This window comes from Bos javanicus, chromosome 1 (assembly GCF_032452875.1).
Source record: "Bos javanicus breed banteng chromosome 1, ARS-OSU_banteng_1.0, whole genome shotgun sequence".
Lineage (NCBI taxonomy): Eukaryota > Metazoa > Chordata > Mammalia > Artiodactyla > Bovidae > Bos > Bos javanicus.
The window spans coordinates 19779434-19803105 of record NC_083868.1 but is presented as its reverse complement, the minus strand read 5'-3'; the positions used below and the strand labels follow the sequence as shown (position 1 = coordinate 19803105).

Genomic DNA, 23672 nt, shown 5'->3' with positions numbered 1-23672 from the left:
ACACCCAGAAAATTGACATTTGCTAAGTCTGGGGTGGGGTCTGGCACTTTTCTTTTTGAAGTGTACCAGAAGTGACTCAGATATATATTCTGTGTCAGTGCTTATTATGAAAATTCTTATGCCTGCTTCTCAGTTTTTGCAAACTTAAATCTGCTAAGTTTTCAGCTAAAGTCTTAGATGAGTAGCTTTCATAATAAAAACAATATTTTATCTTTTTTTTTTTTGGTTGAAATATCTGTCGGTTTATTAACTATGGAGTATTACACGACTATAACCAGGTTATCTAGATCAGTGATACTAGAATATGAAAACATTTGAGGTTTGTTCTTTGTGAGACAACATTATAGAGTCATGCATTTTTGTAAAACCCACATTTCGTTGTGTGTGAAGATGGAAACTCTGTATTGATAAACTCGGGCCAAACACACAGTTGCTGACATTATGCCTTCCTGTGCTTGTTTTCTGTGTGTCACTTGCACTGTTACACACTTGATGCTTAAATAGCGGCTCTTCCCTCATCCCTACCCATGATTCACAGCTCACATAGTCTAAGATTTTTTAGAAACGTTCTTTGGGATCTTCGCTTTCTAGAGAAGACGTGCCTCCTCCCAAGAGCCGTACGTCCACTGCCAGAAGCTACATCGGCAGCAATCACTCATCCCTGGGATCCATGTCCCCGTCCAACATGGAAGGATATTCCAAGACTCAGTACAACCAGGTGCCAAGCGAAGACTTGGAACGCGCTCCTCAGAGTCCGACGCTCCCACCCGCCAAGGTAGCGGCCCCTAATCTCAGTAGGATGGGGGCGGTGCCTGTGATGATTCCAGCGCAGAGCAAGGACGGGTCCATAGTGTAGAGCCTCTGTGCCCGTCACCCATGCTGTCCTCTGGAAATATGAACATCCGTACATTTTGCTACCAGCCTCAAAATAGGTGAAAAAAGAAAAGCTAACCAAAAACTGTAAGAATAATACATCAAAAAGTTTTGTTTGGTTATACTGAAATAGTAAAGGCATTGAAGTTCTGAGGAGATTCACTATCTAAATAATATTTCCTTTAAGAGCTTGACTTTATAGGTTTCTGAATATCAATACTTAAGTCAGATGTGGCACTTTGAATATGAAATCAGAGGTGAAGAAAGAAATTGGTGAACTTTGGTACACACCAAGTTGATACTTGAATCATCTGAAATTTCTGCCATTGTCTTCAGATTGCTTTTTTTCCACGTAATTTATGTGACCCGATAGTGTTCCCCTAACCCCTCAAAATCGGTAAAGAAAGATTCATGGCAAAAAGACTTAGATGCATTTGTTTGTTCTTGTTTTCACTTCTTTGAAAGCTTTGTGTTTGAAATGTCTCTAATAACTAGGAAACACTACAGGGTTCTAGAAATCACCTAGTTCTGTGTCATTCATAAGCCTTGGATATGAAATGACTTCTTAAGTATTTAATGGATAGATTGCTGTGGGTGGCAGGGACATAGTAGGCTCTTTGGTATGCTAAATTAAAGGAGCATTTATCTGATTCGTTTAGAAAATTTGCTGTTACCTGTATACAGTGATGATACTCGTGGTGCAATAGTGAGGAGAGGATGGATCTTGTTGATTAATGTTCCAGTGCCCTGAGGCCTGTGGTGGTCTGCAGAACAGTGGCCTGTTATCAAAGATGTAGAGTATTTTGCAGTTGCCAAGTAAATGCTGGCCCTGCGCTTTAGGTGATATTTTCCTAATAAGAAAAAAAATTATAACTCATTTATTGTTTGGCAATTACAGATTGTCATTCTCTAAATTATTGGTTCTAAATTGAAGAATTTTTTGTTTTCCTGGTTCGGTTCTTTTGTGTTTGTGATGGTGTTGCATAGTATATGTTCTAGAAAGGTAATCTGAAATTTACCCTCTTGAATGCAGTTCCTGGAGGATATTTTCTTCATAGACTTAGAATGATGAACTACATTTTAAACTAGTAAGTGTCCTCTGTCAATTCTGTATTTCAGACTTGGGAGGATGTACAGTTGCTATTGTATGGCCAACATGTCTTGTGTAGTTTCAGAAAATCAAGTTGAGCTTGGAAAAGTTTGTCTTAGTTTTGTGGAAGTGACTTAATCTTTTTAAAAGAAAAAAAGAGAGAGAGAAATGAAAGGAAAAGGAATTAGAAAAATACTCCTACTGCCAAATGTGTTAAATACTGTTTTAGTAGATGAAAGTGAATTTATTGTATTTCCCTTAAGATTGTGAGGGAGTGTGGATTTAGTAGAATGAGCCAACAGTTTCTTTATAGTAATAAGGTCTGCAATAAATTATTTCACTAGCTCTAAAACCTTTTCCCTAGATTTTAGTAGGGAGTTGGTTTCTGTTCATCTCTTTGGGTGCTGTGGTGGTAAATGCTACATTATACATTAATGTTGGCATGTATTTATGATTAGACAGAGTATTGTATACATTTTTTAATGGCAAATTAAAGCTGAATGTGTAATGGATTCGTGTATAGTTTTACATATTTGGAAGCATTTTTAACATAGGTTTTTAACGTTACATAATGTTGCTTTTATACTTACGTTAACATTTTCATCCGTGCCTTTTGGGTAATTTAGTTGTATTATGAATTTCTGGTGCCTATGAGCTAGCTATCACCTGAAAGGTGCTTAGAGGTGAAGGTACTGGTCCTGGAAATGCATCACTGTGATACCTATCTATCTTCATACCTTCAGTCTTGCCTCTTCCTGTTCTTTTTGGATACAAGGTAACTGATTGTGTTACTCATATGAAGTTTTTAAAATGTCAACATCCCCTACACTCTTTGACTGTGTTTCTGATTTTATAATAATAACTATTTTTGAATATCAGAGCTCTGATCTGTTTTATATGAATAAAATATATAAGGTATTATAGAAGTAAATAACCAAGCACAGACATTACTAATAAGAATTTTGGTCCTTCCTGGTCCCAGTTTTGTAATGAAAAGTATGCTATCAGTATAAGTAGAAATCCCTACAAAAAGTGGACATATGTAAGGCTTTCCTTACCTTAGACTTCATAGTTAATCTGGGGTTTGGCTGTAGAATCTCTTCCAAAAGTGCTTTTCAGGCAAGAATCTTGGAGTGGTTGCCATTTCCTATTCCAGGGGGTCTTCCCTACCCAGGGATCAAATCCACGTCTCTTGCGTGTCTCCTGCGTTGGCAGGTAGATTCTTTACCTCTAGTGCCATCCGGGAAACCCCCCATTGTTTTCTCTTCCCTTAGACTTCGCAGTTAATCTATGATTTGGCTGTAGAGTCTCTTCCAGAATGCTTCCTTCCAATTCAGGTCCATTACTACCTACAGCCTGAGAAACAAGCTCAGGAAAAAAGGCCACTGTCATGACCTCAAGAGACCTGTTAGATGTGGTTGAGTTTAGAGGACAGAACTCAGTTTTCAGTTTTTATCTCCAGCCACTTGTAAATTTCAGTGAATCCAAAAGTCAGATAGTACTGGTAACTTCCTAAATAATTCTGACTGATAGTTTCCACTGAACTAGAGATCAAAGATGTGTTCTAGAATTACTGTTGGTAATCATCAAGCAAGTCAACAAAAGATTATTATTCAAGCATTTTGAAACATCAGTCAAGGACAGCACTGAACCATCAAAGCAAAGCTGTTCTATTCCACTTTGTACCTAAGAGATTGACACCGTATTTTTGAGTTAGTTGGGGTAACTTTAAAAGAAATATAGAGGTTATAATTCTGTGTTTTGAATATGTAGGTTACAGGTGTTTGTTTTCATATGGCAACCTTACTAATATTTCCCTGAATGGAGATCAAAAACAAAATGTATTAAACTGGCCAGTTATTCCAGGCAGATAACCTTTAAATTTGGGCTGTCATGGAGTTGTTACAATGGAAACACAGACTGAGTGTGTCTTATAGGGAGGTTAATTCAAGAAACACAATTAGATTATTGATATGAAGACATGGTTCTTACTAAAAAGATGATTTTTAGGATTGAGTTCTGGAAATTTGTAGCAGGTGAAGGGGCAGATAAGACAATTTGATTAAATATGAAAAGAATTCATTGCATGAAGTTGGATATCCAGTCCTGTAATGTATGGCTTCTTAACTATTCTGTCTTTCTGTGTGCGTGCAGCATGTAAATTTGAAGTTATATAAACGTTGAAAGTTTTTTTCTAATCTTTTTTCATCTCCATAGTGTTTAAGGCTTTCAGATGGCCTTATTCCAGTGTGCAAAGAAAAAAATTTCATATTTTTTGTGGTTAATGCTTTGATGTGTCATGTAAGGAGTAGTTTGTAGAAAATGTTGGCACAATTTTAACTTTTTAGTGGCTTGTGACATATTATATATATGTGTATATATATATATATATCTTTATAATATTTCTGTGTTTAGTAGTAGAAATGTTCTGGGCAAGTTTTAATATTTCAAATGCCTTTGGATATTCTTGCAATAAAGGCGACGTGTTCTGTAGTTAGACCTTTTTTACTCATTTGACACTAAAATGGTTCATAACTGAGCACAAATTCTACCTAATAGAAATAGGAACGAACAATGTATACATTGGTGAATTGTGGTTCTGTTTGTCTTATGAAAGGTAACACCAACACACGTTTGTTGTTTTGGCTTCTCACTGTTAATTAAAATCTAGTTTTGCAAAATATCCTAGTTAATGATTTCAGAGTGTGGTAAATGTCAGTTGAGTTTGGTTTAGACCTCAAACACTAAAAGCTCCAAAGAACTCTGTTTTCTACTAACTTATTTTATGACACAAGCATTGAGAGAGCCACAATTCACTGATTGTCCTATTCTCATCCCTAACTGTGAATTTTTGTGACAAATGTACTACTGAGAAGAAATATTTTGACACTTCACATATGCAAGTAGAGAACTGCGAGTGTCAGTTTCAAAAATGATTTTTTTGTATTTCAAGTTTCTGGCTTAAATATCCAATGGTGCAGATTTTGAAATTTGTAAGAACAAAGTTTGGTTTGAAAAAAGCCAAAAACTTGCTCTAGTTTTGTGACTTTGTGTACTTTGAAAATAAAATCAAGAAAGCAATTTTTTGCCTCATGGTGTGGCTTCATTGTGCCTCTTATTTTTAAAAAAAAAAAAAAGTCTACTTTATAACGTTTCAATATTACTGTTCTCCCTGCTTTCTTGAGCCAGGGTTTCTTCCCCCGCACCCCCCTTGCATCTTTTATTAAACAAAGTAAAGATCAGAACAATCACACATCAATGAAAACTTATCCATGAAAATTTCTCCAGTCCTGTGCATCTATTTGACAGTGTATAACAATGTTTTTGGGGTTGAAGCCTCCAAACTTCCATGGAGGATCATGTCACAATTATAGTCTAAACTCAAGAGTTTTCAGATACATTGAAAATGTGTGTACAGTGGCTTTCCTGCTGGCCCCGTGGTAAGCCTCCGTGCTTCCCATGCAGGGGGCTTAGGTTCAGTCCCTGGTTGGGGAACTAAAATCCCCCATGCCCCATGGTATGGCCAAAAAGAAAAATGTTCATGCATATATGTATTAAATACACATACATCTAGTTATGCTTAAAGCCATTTTCATTGACTCTAAACAGTGATTTCAGAAAAAATGGGGTAGTAAAGCTTTTGTAAGAAGATATTTTGAGAAATATTTTGTTTTTACTATAGTTTCTCAACCTTGGCTCTTTTAACATTTGGGGATGGATGATTCTTGGTTGCTGGGGACTATCTGTGCATTGCCGATGTTTAACGGCATTGCTGACCTTTACCTGCAAAATGCTCATAGCTCCTGCCCTCCCCACCAAGAGGTGACAACCAAAAATGTCTTCAGTGTTGCCAAATAGTCACTGGGGTGGGACAAAACCACCCCTGGTTGAGAATCAGTGGTTTATACTAATGTGAAGCTTTCCACTCACATTAAAAGGAGAGCATAGAGTTTGGAGTCAGACATATCTGAGTACCATTTATTACTAGATGCTTTGCTTCACTTCAGTTGCCTGGTGTTTAAAACGGGGATAAAAATACCTGCATCACAGGGGATGTTGAAAGATTTTAAAGAAATAAAATTGATATAACGATGAAAATTCTTTGCATTTATCTCTGTTTGCTGGGATGCTGATAGGGAGGCACAGATTTTCAGAGCATCAAGATTACAGTAATATAGGCTTAGTGAAACTACTAAGTATAATTCAATGCTTTTCATTTAGATCATATTTTAATCATGCATTTCTGAAGGCCAGATCATACTTCTGGATAATTAAGTGCCAAATGGCAAAACTGTTGAAATTGAGACAAAATTTTTGTCTCAAATTTGAGCATGAAATAATTTGTTGTTAAATAAAAATGGTTCAACTCTAAGGTGTAAACAAATGTAATTTCTAAATGTGGCAAAGGCAACTGAAAAAGATCAGGAAGCCAGTGCTAGAAATTCAGCTGTTTTTCTTGCTGGTATTTCTGATGTATAAATCATATTGGATTTGTTGTTTTTCTACTTATATGATTTTTCTAAATTTTTAAACTATTTACAGGGGAAAAAAGTCATCCTAAGATAACTGCAGAGAAAGTAGAATTTCCAGAGTTAATGAAGCACTGAGAAATAAATTTTAGTCCAGTTAACCAAGGACAAGGATCAGTGTGTTTCTTGTTTTAAGTGCTGAGCTTGGAAATTCTAACTCTATTGGAGAATGAGAGCAGGTGAGAAGAAGACACAGGAAATTACAGAGGTGACATCTGATGTTAGCTGCCGAGAAAGTGCTAAAAGCCGTCATTATCTTGACTTTGTCTTTCCCTAAGTCATTTGTTGTCTGTGATCCTAGCGGATTGGTTGTCTTAAAGTGTAAATCTGATCGTATTGAAATTTAAACCAGATCATCTTAACCTGATATAGAAGGTCTCTCATGACCACTCCATTTCTCTGTGCTTTATTTTTTGTGCAGTTCTAGGTGCATCTCTATGATAGCCATACTCCAGAAATAAAGGGCACGGTCTCATAACTTTGTGAACATACCATTTCCTCAACCAGAAAGGAGCCCAGCCTTGTTGATCTGCCCAGTGCATATTTGCCTGCCCGTATCAGTCCACACTCTTGTCTCCTTGGAATCATTTTTCCTATTCACAACCCTGCCCTCAACTCAAGCTAAGCTAGGGGTGCAGGACCCTCAACATTGCCAGTGTGGGTCTTTATGGCACAGAACCTTTTGCATTCTAACCGTTCAGCATGCTCAATATATCTTCTTGATGAGTTTGACTGACTTTTATCCCCAGTTCTTAACTCTAATTTGCATATTGCTTAGTAAATGCCAAATAAATTTTTGGAAGGGACGTTATGGGCATGTGTCATATGTTTCGTAAGACAATTGGCCTGATTTCTTCCAAGAAGGCAATATCAAGAGAAAAAGGGTGAGTAAGTGTGGTGACGGAAAATTCTGCATAGGGCTTAAAAAGATAACTTGTGCAAATAAAGACTAGGTGAACTGACTCAATAAGAGCCAACACAGAAACAAGCTAGTTATTATACCAACCTAGAGCGGTGGAGAAGCATTGGAGAAATACATTTCTAAAACCCTCCTCAGAGATTCTGAGTAGGTTCAGGTAAGGTCAGTGGGTCTGTGTCTCTCCCAGGTTATTTTCAATAATCACCCAAACTTGGGAACTTCTGAATGGTTTGGAAAACTGTGCAGATGACTGGTGTCCTTGCTACGTCACTTGTGGTAGAATGGTTTTTCTTGAGCTTCATGAACTTTGAGAAGTATTTGAGTCCACCTTCAGTGAGACCAAAAAACTTCAATGCTTTTAGATGTCATGGCCTAATTTGAATATCAAAATAATATTTCAGAATTTAGGGAAACCTACTTAGGTAAATAAAGCACCATATCTTAGAAGATTTAATTTTTAATGAAAAAAAATTTTTTTACATGGCATTATGTCAGTTGTTTTCAAGTCTCTGAAAATGATTAGTCTCCCAAACAGACCTGGTCATTTATGATTAATTCTGCGTATAGTTGTATTAGTTTGCTGGGACTGCCATAACAAAGTACCACAAATTGGGTGACTTAAGAAACAGAAAGTTACTGTCTCACAGTTCTGGAGGCTAAAGGTCTGAGAGCAAGGTTATGGTAGGATTGGTTCCTTTTCCAAAAAAATTTGAAGTATAGTTAGTGGATTTCCAATATTGATTTCAGGTGTACAGCACTGTGATTCAGTATTTTTTTTTATAGATTATACTCCATTCAAAGTTATTATAAAACAATGGCTGTATATCCTTGTGCTGGATGATGAATACTTGTAAGCTTATTTTATACGTAATAGTTGGTACCTCTCAATCCCATACCCCTCTCCTCCCCCTCTCTCTGCTGATAACCACAAGTTCTATATTTGTAAGTCTTTTTGTTTTGCACATATATTCACTTGTATTAGTTTTTTATTCCATGTGCAAGTGATATCATACAGTATTGGCCTTTCTCTGACTTAATTCACCAAGTATAATATTCTCCAGGTCCACCCACTTTGATGCAAATGGCAGAATTTCATTCTTTTTAATGGATGAGCAGTATTCCATTTTATATATATATGTGAGGTTTTATATATATATAAATATATGAAATTTATATATATGGATATAGATATATATATATGGTGGTGGGTTAGTCATATCCCACTCTTTGCAACCGCATAGACTGTAGCCCACCAGGCTCCTCTGTCCATGGGATTTCCCAGACAAGAATACTTGAGCAGGTTGCCATTTCCTTCTCCACATCTTAATCAATCATCTCTTGATGGGCACTTGGGTTGCTTCCATGTCTTGGCTATTGTAATAGTGCTGTTATGAACATTAGAGTACACTTGTCTTTTCAAATTTGTGTTTTCATTTTGTTTGACTGTATACCCAGGAATGGAATTGTTGGATCACATGACAATTCTATTTTTAGTTTTTGAAAGACTTCCATACTATTCTCGATAGTCAGTCAGTCAGTTCAGTCACTCTGTCATGTCCGACTCTTTGTGACCCTGTGGACTGCAGCATGCCAGGCTTCCCTGTCCATCAAGAAGTCCCAGAGCTTGCTTAAGCTCGTGTCCATCGAGTCAGTAATGCCATCCAATCATCTCATCGTCTGTCGTCCCCTTCTCCTGCCTTCAATCTTTCCCAGCATCAGGGTCTTTTCCAATGGGTTGTTTCTTTGCATCAGGTGGCCCAAGTATTGGAGCTTCAGCCTCAGCATCAGTCCTTGCAATGAATATTCAGGGTTGATTTCCTTTAGAATTGACTGATCTCCTTGCAGTGCAAGGGACTCTCAAGAGTTTTCTCCAACACCACAATTCAAAAGCATCAATTCTTCAGAGCTCAGCTTTCTTTATAGTCCAACTCTCACTTCCATACATAACTACTGGAAAAACCATAGCTTTGACTAGACGGACCTTTGTTGGCAAAGTAAGGTCTCTGCTTTTTAATATGCTGTCTAGGTTTGCCACAGCTTTTCTTCTAAGGAGCAAGCGTCTTTAATTTCTTGGCTGCAGTCACCATCTGCAATGATTTTGGAGCCCAAGAAAATAAAGTCTGTCACTGTTTCCATTGTTTCCCTATCTATTTGCCATGAAGTGATGGGACTGGATGCCATGATCTTTGTTTCTTGAATGTTGAGTTTTAAGCTAGTCTTTTCACTCCTCTTTCACTTTCATGGAGAGGCTCTTTAGTTTCTCTTTGCTTTCTGCCATAAGGGTGGTGTCATCTGCATATCTGAGATTATTAATATTTCTTCCAGCAGTCTTGATTCCAACTTGTGCTTCGTCAAGCCTGGCGTTTCATATGATGTACTCTGCATATAAGTTAAATAAGCAGGGTGACAATATACAGCCTTTTCCATAGTAGCTAAATATTTTCATTAGTAGCTGTATCAATTTACATTCCCATCAACAGTATACAAGGGTTCTGTCTTCTCCACATCCTCAGCAACATTCATTTGTAACTTTTCAGTGATAGCCATTCTGACAGGTGTGAGGTAATGTTGTGGTTTTTTTTTTCTTTTTTTTTTTTATGTTGTGGTTTTGATTTGCATTTTTGATGATTAGTGATGACCATCATATCATGTGTACCTTTTGGCCATTCGTATGTCTTTAAAAAAGTATCTATTCAGGTTTTCTGCCCATTTAAAAAAATATTTATTTTTAATTGAAAATTAATTAATTTACAAAATTTTGTTGGTTTCTGCCAAACATCAACATGAATCAACCATAAGTATATATATATATCTCCTCCCTCTTGAACTTCCCTCCCATCTCCCTCCCCACCCCACCCTTCTAGGTTGTTAGCCCCTGTTTGGGTTCCCCAAGTCATCCACCAAATTCCCACTGCCTGCCCATTTTTTAATCAGCTTGTTTGTCTGTTTGATATTGAGTTGCATGAACATTTTATATATTTTGGATATTAAACCCTTACCCATTGTATTGTTTGCACATTTCTCTTTTAGTAAGATGTCTTTTTGTTTTGTCGACAGTTTCCTTTGCTGTGCAAGAGCTTTTCAATTTAATTAGGTCCCAGTTGCTCATTTTTGCTTTTGTTTCCTTTGTGTTAGGAGATAGATCCAACAAAATATTACAATTTGTTTCAAAGCGTATTTTCCCTTTCTTTTAGGAGTTTAATGGTTGCTTTCCTTTAGGAGTTTAATGGTTTCTGGTCTTATATTTAGGTCTCTAATTCATTTTTAGTTTAGTTTTCTGTATGCTATGAGAAAATGTTCTAATTTCATTCTTTTACATGTAGCAGTCCAGTTTTCCCAGCACCATTTACTGAAGAGACTGTCTTTTCTCCATTGTGTGTTCTTGCTGCCTTTGTCATAGATTAATTGGCCATAGGTGTGTGGGCTTATTCTGGGTCTTCTGTCCTGTTCCACTTATCTGTTTTTGTGCCAGTACCATATTGTTTTGATTATCATAGCTTTGTAGTATAGTCTGAAGTCAGTGAGCATGATTTCTTCAGCTTTGTTCTTTAGCCTCAAGGTTGCTTTGGCTATTGGGGATCTTTTGTGGTTCCAAATAAATTATAGGATTTTTGTTCTAGTTCTATAAAAAATGTCATGTGTGAAATTATCCTTCAATTGAAAAATATAAAATTTTTAAAAAATGTCATGGGTATTTTGATAGGGATTGCATTGCATTGATAGATTGCCTTGGGTAATATGGACATTTTAACAATATTCCTCCAATCCATAAACATGGAATTTCTTTTCGTTTGGTTGTGTTTTCAGTTTCTTTCATCATTGTCTTATAGTTTCAGAGTATAGGTCTTTCATCACCTTGGTTAAGTTTATTTCTAGGTATTTTATTCTTTTTGATACAGTGGTAAATGGGATTCGTTTTCCTCAATTCTCTTTGTGATAGTTCATTGTTAGAGTATAGAAAAGCAACACAATTCTGTACATTAATCTTGCATCCTAAAACTTTGGTGAGTTTCTTTCTTAGTTCTCATAGCTTTCTTGGTGGAGGAGGTCGGTTCCTTCTGATTGTTGTGAGGGAAGTCCTCTCTCCGTGGCTGTGGTTGGCTGACTTCTCTCTGGGTCACTTCAGGTCACCGTTCCTCTGTGTGTCTGTCACTGTGCCCTAGTTTTCCCTTTGTATAAGGACATCAGTCATTGGATGAAGACCCAACCCTAATGACCTTATTTGAACTAATTGTGTCTTCGACAACCCTATTTTCAAATAAGGTAACATTCTCAGGTACTGGAGATTAGAACAGCAACATACAAATTTGGGGGCACACAGTTCTACCCATAACAGTAATGATGATTGGAAATTGTGAAGCAGAACTAATAAAATAGTGGAAGTTGGACAGAATACATTACCAGAAAGTTTTCCTTTTTTTCTTAGTTGTTAGTGAAATGCTAAAAAAATATCAGCACCTAAGTAACTATGCCAATATAGTTTTTTCATAGTTTTCAGTCTCCCCCATTCTTAACCCAGGAGTATTCTATCTTTATTTCAGAGATGGAATGACCATAATACACTATTAACCTCACATCTGCTTGTCAGGTGAAAGAGATTGATGAAATGATTATGGATTGTTTTCTTATGAATCTTGCTGACAAGGTGAAACTATTTTTCCAGGGAAATCAATTTTTAAAGTTCTGTATTTCAAGTTGCTAATACAGTTTTTTGTGAAATGAACAGCTTTTTTTTTTAGAGTTTCAGATAGATAGTGCACATGATATAGAGTGAAATGTGAAACACCTTCTCATTCACGTTTTTCAGTTTCTGTCCTCAGTTTCCTTCAAGAAACATAACAGAATTTTTTGTTAATTTTTTAAATAAGTAGTTCATTAATGGGGTATAAAATTCATAAGGTATAAGAGCATGTAGTGAGAAGTATGATCAGCTTCTTATTTATCCTTCTAGAAATACTTTATACTTATAGAGATACATGTCTGTATTTTTAATAAGTAATAGTAAATGGATTGGCCATAGGGGTATGAGGGGATATTAAGTGGAAAATGAAAACATTGAATCCTGTTTCTATTAGAATTCATTGGAATCTATGCAGGATGATAGTAGGCAGGTGAATCCTGAACCTGGATCTAAATAGAAAACTCAGGGCCAGAGATACAAGTGTGGCAGTCATAAGCATGAAGACAAGAATAGATCATGACAGAGAAATAATAAAGGTGGGGATTGGAGCCCTGACTCTTTGAGTGTTTGAAAGTTAAGCTAAAGAGATCAGTTTTTAACATGTTGAGTTTGAGAAGTTTATTATGTGTATTAATGAAGTGTTGGATGGACACATGGATATGTGGATCTAGAGTGTGAGGGGTGGACTGAAAATGGAAGTCATGTGTGTGAAAACTTTGGAGGTTACTCAGGAAGTGAAGTAGGGGACAATGAGTGACCAGACCAGGCACTTCACTTATGTAACTAGAAAGAAAATGAAGGGGGGAAAAGTGTATGTGTGTGAAAGGTTTGATATTGTGGGAGTCCAATGCTGTCAGCCAGTGGAGAACTAGTATTCCTGGGAACTTCGGAAGAGCTGTTTCAAACCATCTTTCTGTTCCTGTTGAGAAGGTTTTTCTGGTATTTTGAAGAATTTCTGTTCCTCAGTTTTGGATTTTTATTTTTTAGGGGATTGCTGCTTTAGTTGGAGAGAAAAGTACCCAAGAGGGATCCATTTATTGAACACATTTTATTTGGTATAACAGGCAGTCAGTGTAGGTGTGGGGTGAGGGTGGGGCCTTCAGACAGGGTAACACTATAAAATGAGTTTGGAAGACAACTTGCTTGATTCTATCTGGGTAACCTTAGACAAAACACTTTACCTGTATTCTCCTTTTCCTTAACACTACAATAATAGGACCAACTTTGTGGAATTTTTCTGAAAATGATTAGTCCATCTGAGGCACTTAGGCTAGCACATCGGTGCTCTGTAAGCATTGATTGCTGTCATTATGATTATTACTGTGTTGTAATAACAGTATTTGCCTCATATCTTATGGGATTGGGTGACTGTATCCCTTTCCCCAAGACAGTTCTGTCTTTGCCTGTTATCTCACTGTCAATACATATAGCAAGAGATGTTTTGCTCTAGAAAATGTCTCAGTTTGGACAACAAGATCTGCCATTACCCTGCCTTTGACATGTATGGAGTCATGGTGATGTAGTACTTGGCATGAAGAAAGGAAATGTCTGTGTTCATTTTTTCTGACACTGTTCAATGAAAAGCAACACCAATATATTTACATATAATTAAATTTCCTGTATGTTTAGGTTATTCCTAAAAGTCTAGAACATGCACCAGTACTACTATAATGTGTGGGATTGTCCCATGTGTTACGTAGGAATATTTACCAGTATGGAAAGTAGTGAAGAAGTGTCAGTTCCAAAATTGGTTTAACTCATTACACCTTCTAAATTTGATTTCATCTGACTTAAATGGTGGAATATTTTGAAAAGCTCTTTCCTTATTAAGATAGCATGGTAACAACAGTAAATGAGTTGAAAAATAATTTCACCTAAATGACATCACTACCAAAGACCTTTCTGTTCTATTTCTCTTCTAGTATATTTAATATCCCTATTAAAGTAAACGTCCTCTATTTGATTTCTTTCTCCTACGTGATATTGTATCATATTTGTATATCTTCAGTTCAGTTCATTTGCCCAGTCATGTCCAACTCTCTGCGACCCCATGAATCGCAGCACGCCAGGCCTCCCTGTCCATCACCAACCCCCGGAGTTCACTCAAACTCATGTCCATCGAGTCGGTGATGTCATCCAGCCATCTCATCCTCTGTCGTCCCCTTCTCCTGCCCCCAATCCCTCCCAGCATCAGAGTCTTTTTCCAGTGAGTCAAGTCTTCACATGAGGTGGCCAAAGTACTGGAGTTTCAGCTTTAGCATCATTCCTTCCAAAGAACACCCAGGGCTGATCTCCTCTAGAATGGACTAGTTGGATCTCCCTTCAGTCCCAGGGACTCTCAAGAGACTTCTCCAGCACCACAGTTCAAAAGCATCAATTCTTCGGCGCTCAGCTTTCTTCACAGTCCAACTCTCACATCCATACATGACCACTGGGAAAACCATAGCCTTGACTAGATGGACTTTTGTTAGCAAAGTAATGGCTCTGCTTTTGAATATGCTATCTAGGTTGGTCATAACTTTTCTTCCAAGGAGTAAGCATCTTTTAATTTCATGGCTGCAGTCACCATCTGCAGTGATTTTGGAGCCCCCCAAAATAAAGTCTGACACTATTTTCACTATTTTCCCATCTATTTGCCATGAAGTGATGGGACCGGATGCCATGATCTTCATTTTCTGAATGTTGAGCTTTAAGCCAACTTTTTCACTCTACTCTTTCACTTTCATCAAGAGGCTTTTTAGTTCCTCTTCACTTTCTGCCATAAGGGTGATCATCTGCATATCTGAGGTGATTGATATTTCTCCCAGCCATCTTGATTCCAGCTTGTGCTTCTTCCAGCCCAGCGTTTCTCATGATGTACTCTGCATAGAAGTTAAATAAGTTGGGTGACGATATACAGCCTTGACATACTCCTTTTCCTATTTGGAACCAGTCTGTTGTTCCATGTCCAGTTCTAACTGTTGCCTCCTGACCTGCATATAGGTTTCTCAAGAAGCAGTTCAGGTGGTCTGGTATTCCCATCTCTTTCAGAATTTTCCACAGTTTATTGTGATCCACACAGTCAAAGGCTTTGGCATAGTCAATAAACCAGAAATAGATGTTTTTCTGGAACTCTCTTGCTTTTTCCATGATCCAGCAGATGTTGGCAATTTGATCTCTGGTTCCTTTGCCTTTTCTAAAACCAGCTTGAACATCTGGAAGTTCACGGTTCACGTATTGCTGTTGTTAAAAGTATTTATATATATATATATATATATATAGCTGCATGATGTCTCATTAAGATGATCCTCTATAATTCCTTTTTTTCCCCACTTTTGGACCTAGAAGTTGCTTCTGATTTTTTGGTTATATGTAATTTGATTTGCATTCCTAGAGTCTCCCCCATTCTTTGAGGTATTTCAGAGCATAAGTATTAGAACAGTGGGTTGTTAGGGCAAGTTAAGTTGTGGGATTTAAGTGAAAGTACTGTTGTTTCTTATACAACTAAACTAGATTATTTCACAAGCTTCTTTTTGTGAATGCAAAGCACAATTTGAGGAACCTGGTAAGGTGAAAAAGTGAAGTTCTGGCCTTTTTAAGCCAAAGGCATATATATATACATTAAATCTGAAAGAAAAAAAAGGTGGGGGGAGGGTGAAATCACTCAGGAGAGAGTTGTGTGGGATGAGAAGAGGACCCGAATCAGCCCTCTGGAGCACAGCAGACTAAAACAGAAACCATTCTGGGAATGAAGTCATTCATAATGACGGACCAGTTCTGGTGGATTGGTTGTCCCACACCTTAGTTCTATGGGTTGAAGCATGCATGAGAGCTGAGGAGGATCTAGAAACATAGTTAACATTCAAAACACACCCCACTCAGATTAAATCCTACCAAGTCCAAACTGTTGTTGTTTCTCTTCCCACAATATCCCCACCAGCTCTTGAGATGTCTGATTCATAAGATGCAACTTGAAAGCTATATTAGACTGTTCTTTCAATATTCTTGGCCATGAAGGGAAGGAGGAAGGCAGAGGAAACAGTAACTAGAGTGGGGTAAAGGTTAGCTACTTTGTGAGGCTGCGGAAAAGGAGTCTGGAAAGAGGAAGGGGTCAAAACGGAATGTGGGTAGGATTGAGTTGACGAAATCAAGGAGAACGTCTTCTGAGATTGAGGGGAAAAGTCAGTGAGGTTGGGGGCAGATTTAATAGGATTGTGACTGTGGATGGAATATAATTAGATAGTCTCACTTTTCTCCAGGAAGTAAAGGTGAGGTCATACTCTGGGAGGGTGGGGGGTGGGTGGCTAGGTGGTAAGAGGACTGAGGAAGGAGATGAAATTACAAAGTTTTGGTTGAAGAATGGGAGAAGGAGGAGGCTAACACACACAGAAAAGGGACCTCAGATAATCCTGAGAGAGCAGATGCGGTTTTGACCATGAATGTGTTATGCCTAGCCTGTTTAGCATCTGGTACTAGAGCTGACTAAAATTAAATATTCAGTGAAAGCGTGCTTGTATGATTTGTTTCAGCTCTGTTGCTTTTATAAAAAGAAATATCCTTTTCCATTCATTTACTACTTGCTTGGTGAGAACTGGAAGCATCCAACCTCAGGAAGACCTGAAGAGGTGCTTATTGCTCAGTCACTAAGTTATGTCCAACTCTTTGCAACCCCGTGGACTGCAGCACGCCAGGCTTCCCTGTCCTTCACCAACTCCTGGAGGCTGCTCAAACTCATGTCCATCGAGTCAGTGATGCCACCCAACCATCTCATGCTCTGTCTTCCCCCTGCTCTTGCCCTCAATCTTTCCCAGCATCAGAGTCTTTTCTAATGAGTTGGCTCTTTGCATCAGGTGGCCAGAATATTGGAGCTTTCAGCATAAGTCCTTCCAATGAATTTTGACTGCTTTAGATAGAAATAATCTATCTGATATTTGAAGTGAATAGATGACCATTTCTCTATAGTTAACCTTTGTTCAGACAAAAGTTGATTAAAACTCTCCGATTCAAAGTTAATCTTCTTAAAACACTTCAGTGCACTCCCTTGCTCAAAAGTTTTCCTGGACAATATCTAACTTAAAGTCCACACTCTGCCTACCTTTAAACTTTCACAGCTAGCTCTCCACTGCAACATTTACTCTATGCTTATGCCTGCATATATGTACATGTATATCATGTGTTCATTCACTCAGTTGTGTCCGACTCTTTCCAACCCCATGGACCGAAGCCTGCCAGGTTCCTCTGTCCCTGAAATTCTCCAGGCAAGAATACTGGAGTGTGTTACCATTTCCTCCTCCAGGAGATCTTTCTGACCCAGGGATAAAACCTAGGTCTCCTGCACTGCAGGCTGATCTTTACCAGAGTCACCAAGGAAACTCCACATATGTGTTTTTTTTTTTAATAATGTTTTATGCACACTTATTTAACAAATCCTCTCAGACCATCTTACATCTATTTATCTATTATCTATCATTTATATATCTATCTAAAATAATCTTATTTTCAAAACTGTATAATATTACTTCAGAGTGCTACACTGTAACTTACTTAACCAGTCTCCAATTGGCCACTTAAGTTGATCCCATCTTTTTGATACAATGAGTAAAATTATAAGTAATATTTGTCTATATATCAGTTTTCTTATGTGCAAATATGTCTTTAAACTTCCAGAAGGGAGAGGTATGAGTAAAGCCTATTTTGAAGCTGTCATTACAATATCTTCTTTAATTAGTGTAGCAGCTTATGCTTGCAACGGATAAGAGTGCTTTACTTATCCCCTTCCAGTTCCTCACCAATACTCTTATCCAGCATTTTTTATCTTTCCTAATCTCTGAGAAGAAAATTTTGTCATGGCTTAAAATTCTATTTCCGTGTAGTTAATTGAGCATCTTTTCCTATGTTTAAAAACCATTTGTGGTTTTGAGAACTATGTTCATATGCTTTGCCCATGTTTCTTTTATATCACAATTCTGCTTATTTGGTGTGTGTATTGTGTGTGTTAGTCACTCAGTCATGTACGACTCTTTGCGACCCCATGGATTGTAGCCCGCCAGGATCTTCTGGCCATGGGATTCTCCAGGCATGAATACAGGAGTGGGTTGCCATTCCCTTCTCCAACCCAGGGATGGAACCCAAGTCTCCCACATTGCAGGCAGATTCTTTACCATCTGAGCGGGAGCTCTTAAATATTACAAAAGATAGCCCTTTGTGATACGAAATGCACTTTTTTTTTCCTTTTACCAGGTTACTCTTTTTCTTTCATTCTGCATATGGTCTTATCCTTTTCTGACCATGTAATCCCAATCCTTTCTAAGCTCTCCTCCTAATCTTTTCCTTCTTGAGATTGTACCCTCCGAGGAAACTGAGGGTTCCGTCTTCACCTGTCTCCTCTCTGTAAGCAGATGTCACTCTTCTCAAAGACAGATCATGTTTACATCTACATGACCAATGCATAGTAGAGTCTCAGTTAAACTTTGTTGATGGAGTAGGAAATGGCAACCCACTCCAGTATTCTTGCCTGGAAAATCCCAGGGACAGAGGAACCTGGTGGGCTACAGACCATGGTATCACAAAGAGTTGGATACCACTGAGCGATTAAGCACATGCACTCAAACTTTGTTGATGATAATTGGAGCAGTTCTGACTATGTTCATATCAATTCATTGCCACAAGTGTACCCATCATTGTGTATTTCTTGGTTTATTTATCCTTGGTTTCTTCAAGTTTATGGAGGTTTTGCCCACAGCAGTTTTATGGAATCAGCACAAACTACTAATGGTGAACATGAGTTATCTTGCACTTGAAGATGTGTTGGTCACGTGTTAGGTCAACTGTCACGTTGGCTACTGGCACTGTGTTCTTTATATGTTGCTAAGTAGGACATTTTTCCTCATGGCGTCCCAGAACTGTCAACAGTGAGAACATTTCTGGAGACCAGTACAGTGACCTTGCAATTCTGAGAGGAGACTGTGATGGTGAAGATCCAGTAGTCCCCCCTTACCGGGCATACAGTCCAAGACCCCCCTTGGACACCTGGATCTGCAGATAATACTGAACCCTATGTTTACTGTGTTTTTCCTACACATACATACCTGTGTTACTGTTTCATTTATAAATAGGCACAGTAAGAGATTAATAACATAATAATAAAGTAGAACAATTACAACAATATGCTATAATAAAATTTATGTGAATGTAATCCCTCTCAAAAATCTTATTGTACAAATTTAATGCCTTTTCCATTTAATTAAATACCTGCCCCTCTCAGTGGCTATAACTTGGCAGTTTGAAGTGTGACAGCAAAACCAGCACATTTTTTTTCCTTCTTCACAATTTACGGATGAATGATTTATTCTTCCTGTAGATGTTAGCAATCTCAGCAGTTTTTTCTTATTAAGTAAAGTTTTACATTTTCACTTAAAGGAAGCACTTTATGGCTTTTCTTGGGCATATTACAATTACCAGCATCGCTACACTTGTTAGAGCCATCATGAAGTAACACAAAGGGTTACCGGGACACGAATGTTCATCTGATGACTGAGAGGGTCACTAAGTGACTAGCAGGTGGGGTACACAGGACAAAAGGATGCTTCATGTCCCAGGCAGGATGAACAGCATGGTGCAATATTTCATCACACTGCCCAGAACTGTGCAGTTTAAAACTTATGAATTTTTTATTCATAACAGTAATATTAAATGGAAAAATGTTTGAACCATGGTTGACTGCAAGTAAGTGAAACCGTGGAAAGTGACACCATGCAGAGGCCTACTGTGCCAATGATTTGAAACCTTTTGGACAATCAGCCCTCCATCATTCAGTCTCCACCAGCCTTCTGACCTCCAGATAAGGGGGAAGATGATTTATATGTTCAGAGAAACAAGAGAACACAAAGCAAGATAATTACATGAAAGGAAATGTAATCTCTGCCTTGCCAACTTAAAGATACAGTCTGTTACATCCAAGACACTGGATAGTAGCCAACAGAACTTGATGAACACATGTTTTTGTAGGTTTCATTTTTTGGTGTGTGATTTTGTAGCATTTTAATTTTCACAATATTATGGGCAAAAGATTTGTAATATAGTTAAGTGAAGAAAATTCACATAGCAGTTAAATTTGATAAGTCAAACAACCCCCAAGATATCCTTGGGCTATGTTATCTAATTCAGTATCATTTTATGAGAGGTTCCCTGGTGGCTCAGTGGTAAAGAATCCACCTGACAATGCAGGAGACTCAGGTTCAATCTCTGGGTCTGGAAGATCCCCTAGAATAGGAAATGCCAACTCGATCCAGTATTCTTGCCTGGAAAATTCCATGGACAGAGGAGCCTGGTGGGCTACAGTCCATGGGGTCACAAGGAATTGGACATGACTTAGCAACTAAACAACATCATTTTATGAAAATATCAAGATTCAGAAAGGTTTGGATTTACCAAAGCAAACAGAAATGAAATTCAGGTCTCCTAATTCTATTTTTTTGGCTGTGTGGGCTTCTCTAATTGTTGTGCACTGGTTTAGTTGTGGCATGCATATGAGATCTTAGTTCCCCAACCAGGGTCAAATCCTCTTCCCCTGAATTGCAAGGCAGATTCTCAACTACTGGACCACCAGGGAAGTCCTGATATTAGATGACTGACTGTATACTGATACATTTTAAATATTTAAAATGTTTATTGGGTAGATCATTTGTAATGGTTTCCCACCTAAACTTTTTGATTGGCAATCCTAATCATGCTAGGGAGGGTAATTTTACAGTAAATCTGCATGCCAAATCCCTGTAAGAGAGCTTGCATTTTAGTTTTTTCTGTCCAGATTTCACAGTGACTATCGAGCATTCACAAGCTGTCTTTTCAGAATTATTTATGAAATAATTTGATCTTATCAGCTATCAATATCTGATTTTAAATATGGTCTGTATTAACATCGGCAATATTAGGAAACATGAAATATTATTTCACCTTAACTCAGGTGAAAAAATTTAAGTTTACATTTGTCATGTTCCAGTCACTTTAGACAAAGTTTATAAATTTTAAATACTTTTATTTTTAATCAGTAAATTTTATTTCATGTCTTTATATGTGTTTGATGATCAATAAGATTCAAAACCAAAACTTTTTTTTCATTGAATTTAGTGCAACAGTCCTATTTTTCTGTTGAAATTTTACAGCTTATTGACTTGACTCTTAAGAAATTTATCATCTATAGATGATATGTATGTATGTAAATTAAACTGGCAGCTCTGAAACAAATTTGCTCATTTATTTCTGGACTTCAAAGGAATACCTCCCTGCCTGCAACCACCTCCAACAAAGGAGATATATATTTAAATAATGTGGCTAAAAAAAAATTTCCTATAGAGATCAGTAGCTTACAATACAGTATTGTAATTAGTCTCCAATTAAAATAAATAAATTTACATTAAAGCTTCAATAAACAATTATGGACAAAAAAAATAAACCGGGGGGGGGGGGAGAGATCGGTAGCTTAATAGCTAATGATAAAGACTGGTTAAATCAATTAAGGTACATAAATATGAATACCATGAAAATATTAAAAATCATGTTTTAGGAAAAAAATCAATGACATAAGAAAATGTCCCACATTTTCAAACTGTGAGACCATAAAATGAGTATATTTCATAACAACAAAACAGAGGTTTATAAAGTAAAAGCTCCCTCTTTTATATATCCCCATCCACTAAAATAGTAACTCGGCTACTAGATAAAATACTTTGCTAGATAAAATAGTTATCTCAGCTGGAAATATTATAGTTAATTTGATCATCTCTTTCTTTGTGCTTTTAGGTACTTTTATTTTCCTAAATGAACTATATATTTTTTTTAATTAACAAAAATGATTCCAGTAAAGCCATGTATATAATAACAACTTTGGCATACTTAACATTCTCCATTACAAGTAGCAATTTCTGTATGTAGATGTCTAGGAAAAACAGTGATTTAAACTATAACCACAAATACTTTACCTTGGAGAAGGGAGATTATAATTACAACCTTTAGTTTGGAAGTTGGAAAAAGAACATCTGATGCCCTCTTGTGGCCAATAATTTTGATAAAGTGATTTTCATTGAAATCCAGTCTTAACTAAGAGAATAATACCATAGCTCTGTCGATAAGGGGCTTCCCTGATAGCTCAGTTGGTATACAGTCTGCCTGCAATGCAGGAGATCGTGCCTGGTTCCGATTCCTGGGTTGGGAAGATCCGCTGGAGAAGGGATAGACTACCCACTCCAGTATTCTTGGGCTTCCCTTGTGGCTCAGCTGGTAAAGAATCCACCTGGGTTAGGAAGATACCCTGGAGAAAGGAAAAGGCCACCCACTCCAGTATTCTGGCCTAGAGAATTCCAGGGACTGTTTAGTCCACGGGGTTGAAAAGAGTCAGACACAACTGAGCAACTTTCACTTCACTTCACTTCAGTTGGTAAAGAATCTGCCTGCAGTGCAGGAGACCTGGGTTCAAGCCCTGAATCGGGAAGATGCCCTGAGAAGGAAATGTCAACCCATTCCAGTATTCTTGGCTGGAGTATTCCATGGACTAAGGAGCCTGGCAGGCTACAGTCCATGGTGTCGCCAAAGTTGGACATGACTCTGCAGTTAACTAGCGCTACTGAAGAGCACAGTAACATTGAAACCAGAAGTCTCTGAGGTTTAAAGGTAAATTTTCTGTTGAGATTGCAGACATTTTGAATACCACATACCCTGAGAGCTATGTATCTTTATGATTTGTGCACTTTTCTGGTAGTCTATACTCAACAGAATTTACCAGCAACAGGAATATCTGGAACAGCCAAGGACATCCAATGTTTATTAGCAAGTGTTGATTTTTCTGATCAAATAATTTAGGACTAGAAATTTAAAGATGTGTATAATGAGAAAGTGTAATCATCTTAGTTTTTAAAAATATACCTTCGGGGAAAAAATACAATTTTTTTTTAAATCCAAATTTTTCTATCTCTTTTTGTTTTTGTAGTTCAAGTACACTTACAAGACTGATGGCACTACAGTGGTATAAATACGAAGGACCACTGAAGAATCTGAAGTACTGTACTGTTTGACTTTATTTTAGACCACTAATAAAGACTTTTAAAAATTCCATCGAATAGCTCAGACTGTAAAGCGTCTGCCTACAATGTGGAAGACGCGGGTTCAATCCCTGGGTCAGGAAGATCCTCTGGAGAAGGAAATTGCAACCCACTCCAGTACTCTTGCCTGGAAAATCCCATGGACGGAGGAGCATGGCAGGCTACAGTCTATGGGGTCGCAAAGAGTCGGATACGACTGAGCGACGTCACTTTCACTTTCACTTTAATAAAGACTTTAACGTGTTGAAGAAAAAAAAGCACAAGGCAGAGCTTAGAGCATCTACAAGGACATTTCTGCTTTATGCAGTGGCACTAGGCATAGTCAGATGTCTTATCAACATTTGTACAGGCCAAATTCCAGGCTAAGAAAATCCTATGTATAGTGACTTTGATGACTGAAAGATGTTTCACTGTATTTATATTTTCAATTAGGTACTACTAACAAATTTTAGACTTTTTATATGAATCACTTGCTACTATAGCCTTTGGGAAAGTTATGGTTAAT

General features: G+C 37.6%; 1 protein-coding gene across 3 annotated transcripts in view; it reads left to right on the top strand.

Moving 5' to 3' along the window:
- The window catches only part of CXADR (CXADR Ig-like cell adhesion molecule), a 64784-nt gene extending 41606 nt beyond the window's left edge, over positions 1–23178 (top strand). The window contains exons 7-8 of one of the 3 annotated variants that reach the window (XM_061426947.1): positions 592–775; positions 23056–23178. In XM_061426947.1, coding sequence (XP_061282931.1) covers positions 592–775; positions 23056–23097 — 226 coding nt within the window. In that variant the 3' untranslated portion in view covers positions 23098–23178. Of the gene's footprint in view, positions 1–591; positions 5045–23055 lie in introns of those variants that run through there. The other 2 variants (XM_061427018.1, XM_061426856.1) reach the window with 2 other exon arrangements.
- Positions 23179–23672: the final 494 nt, after the last annotated feature.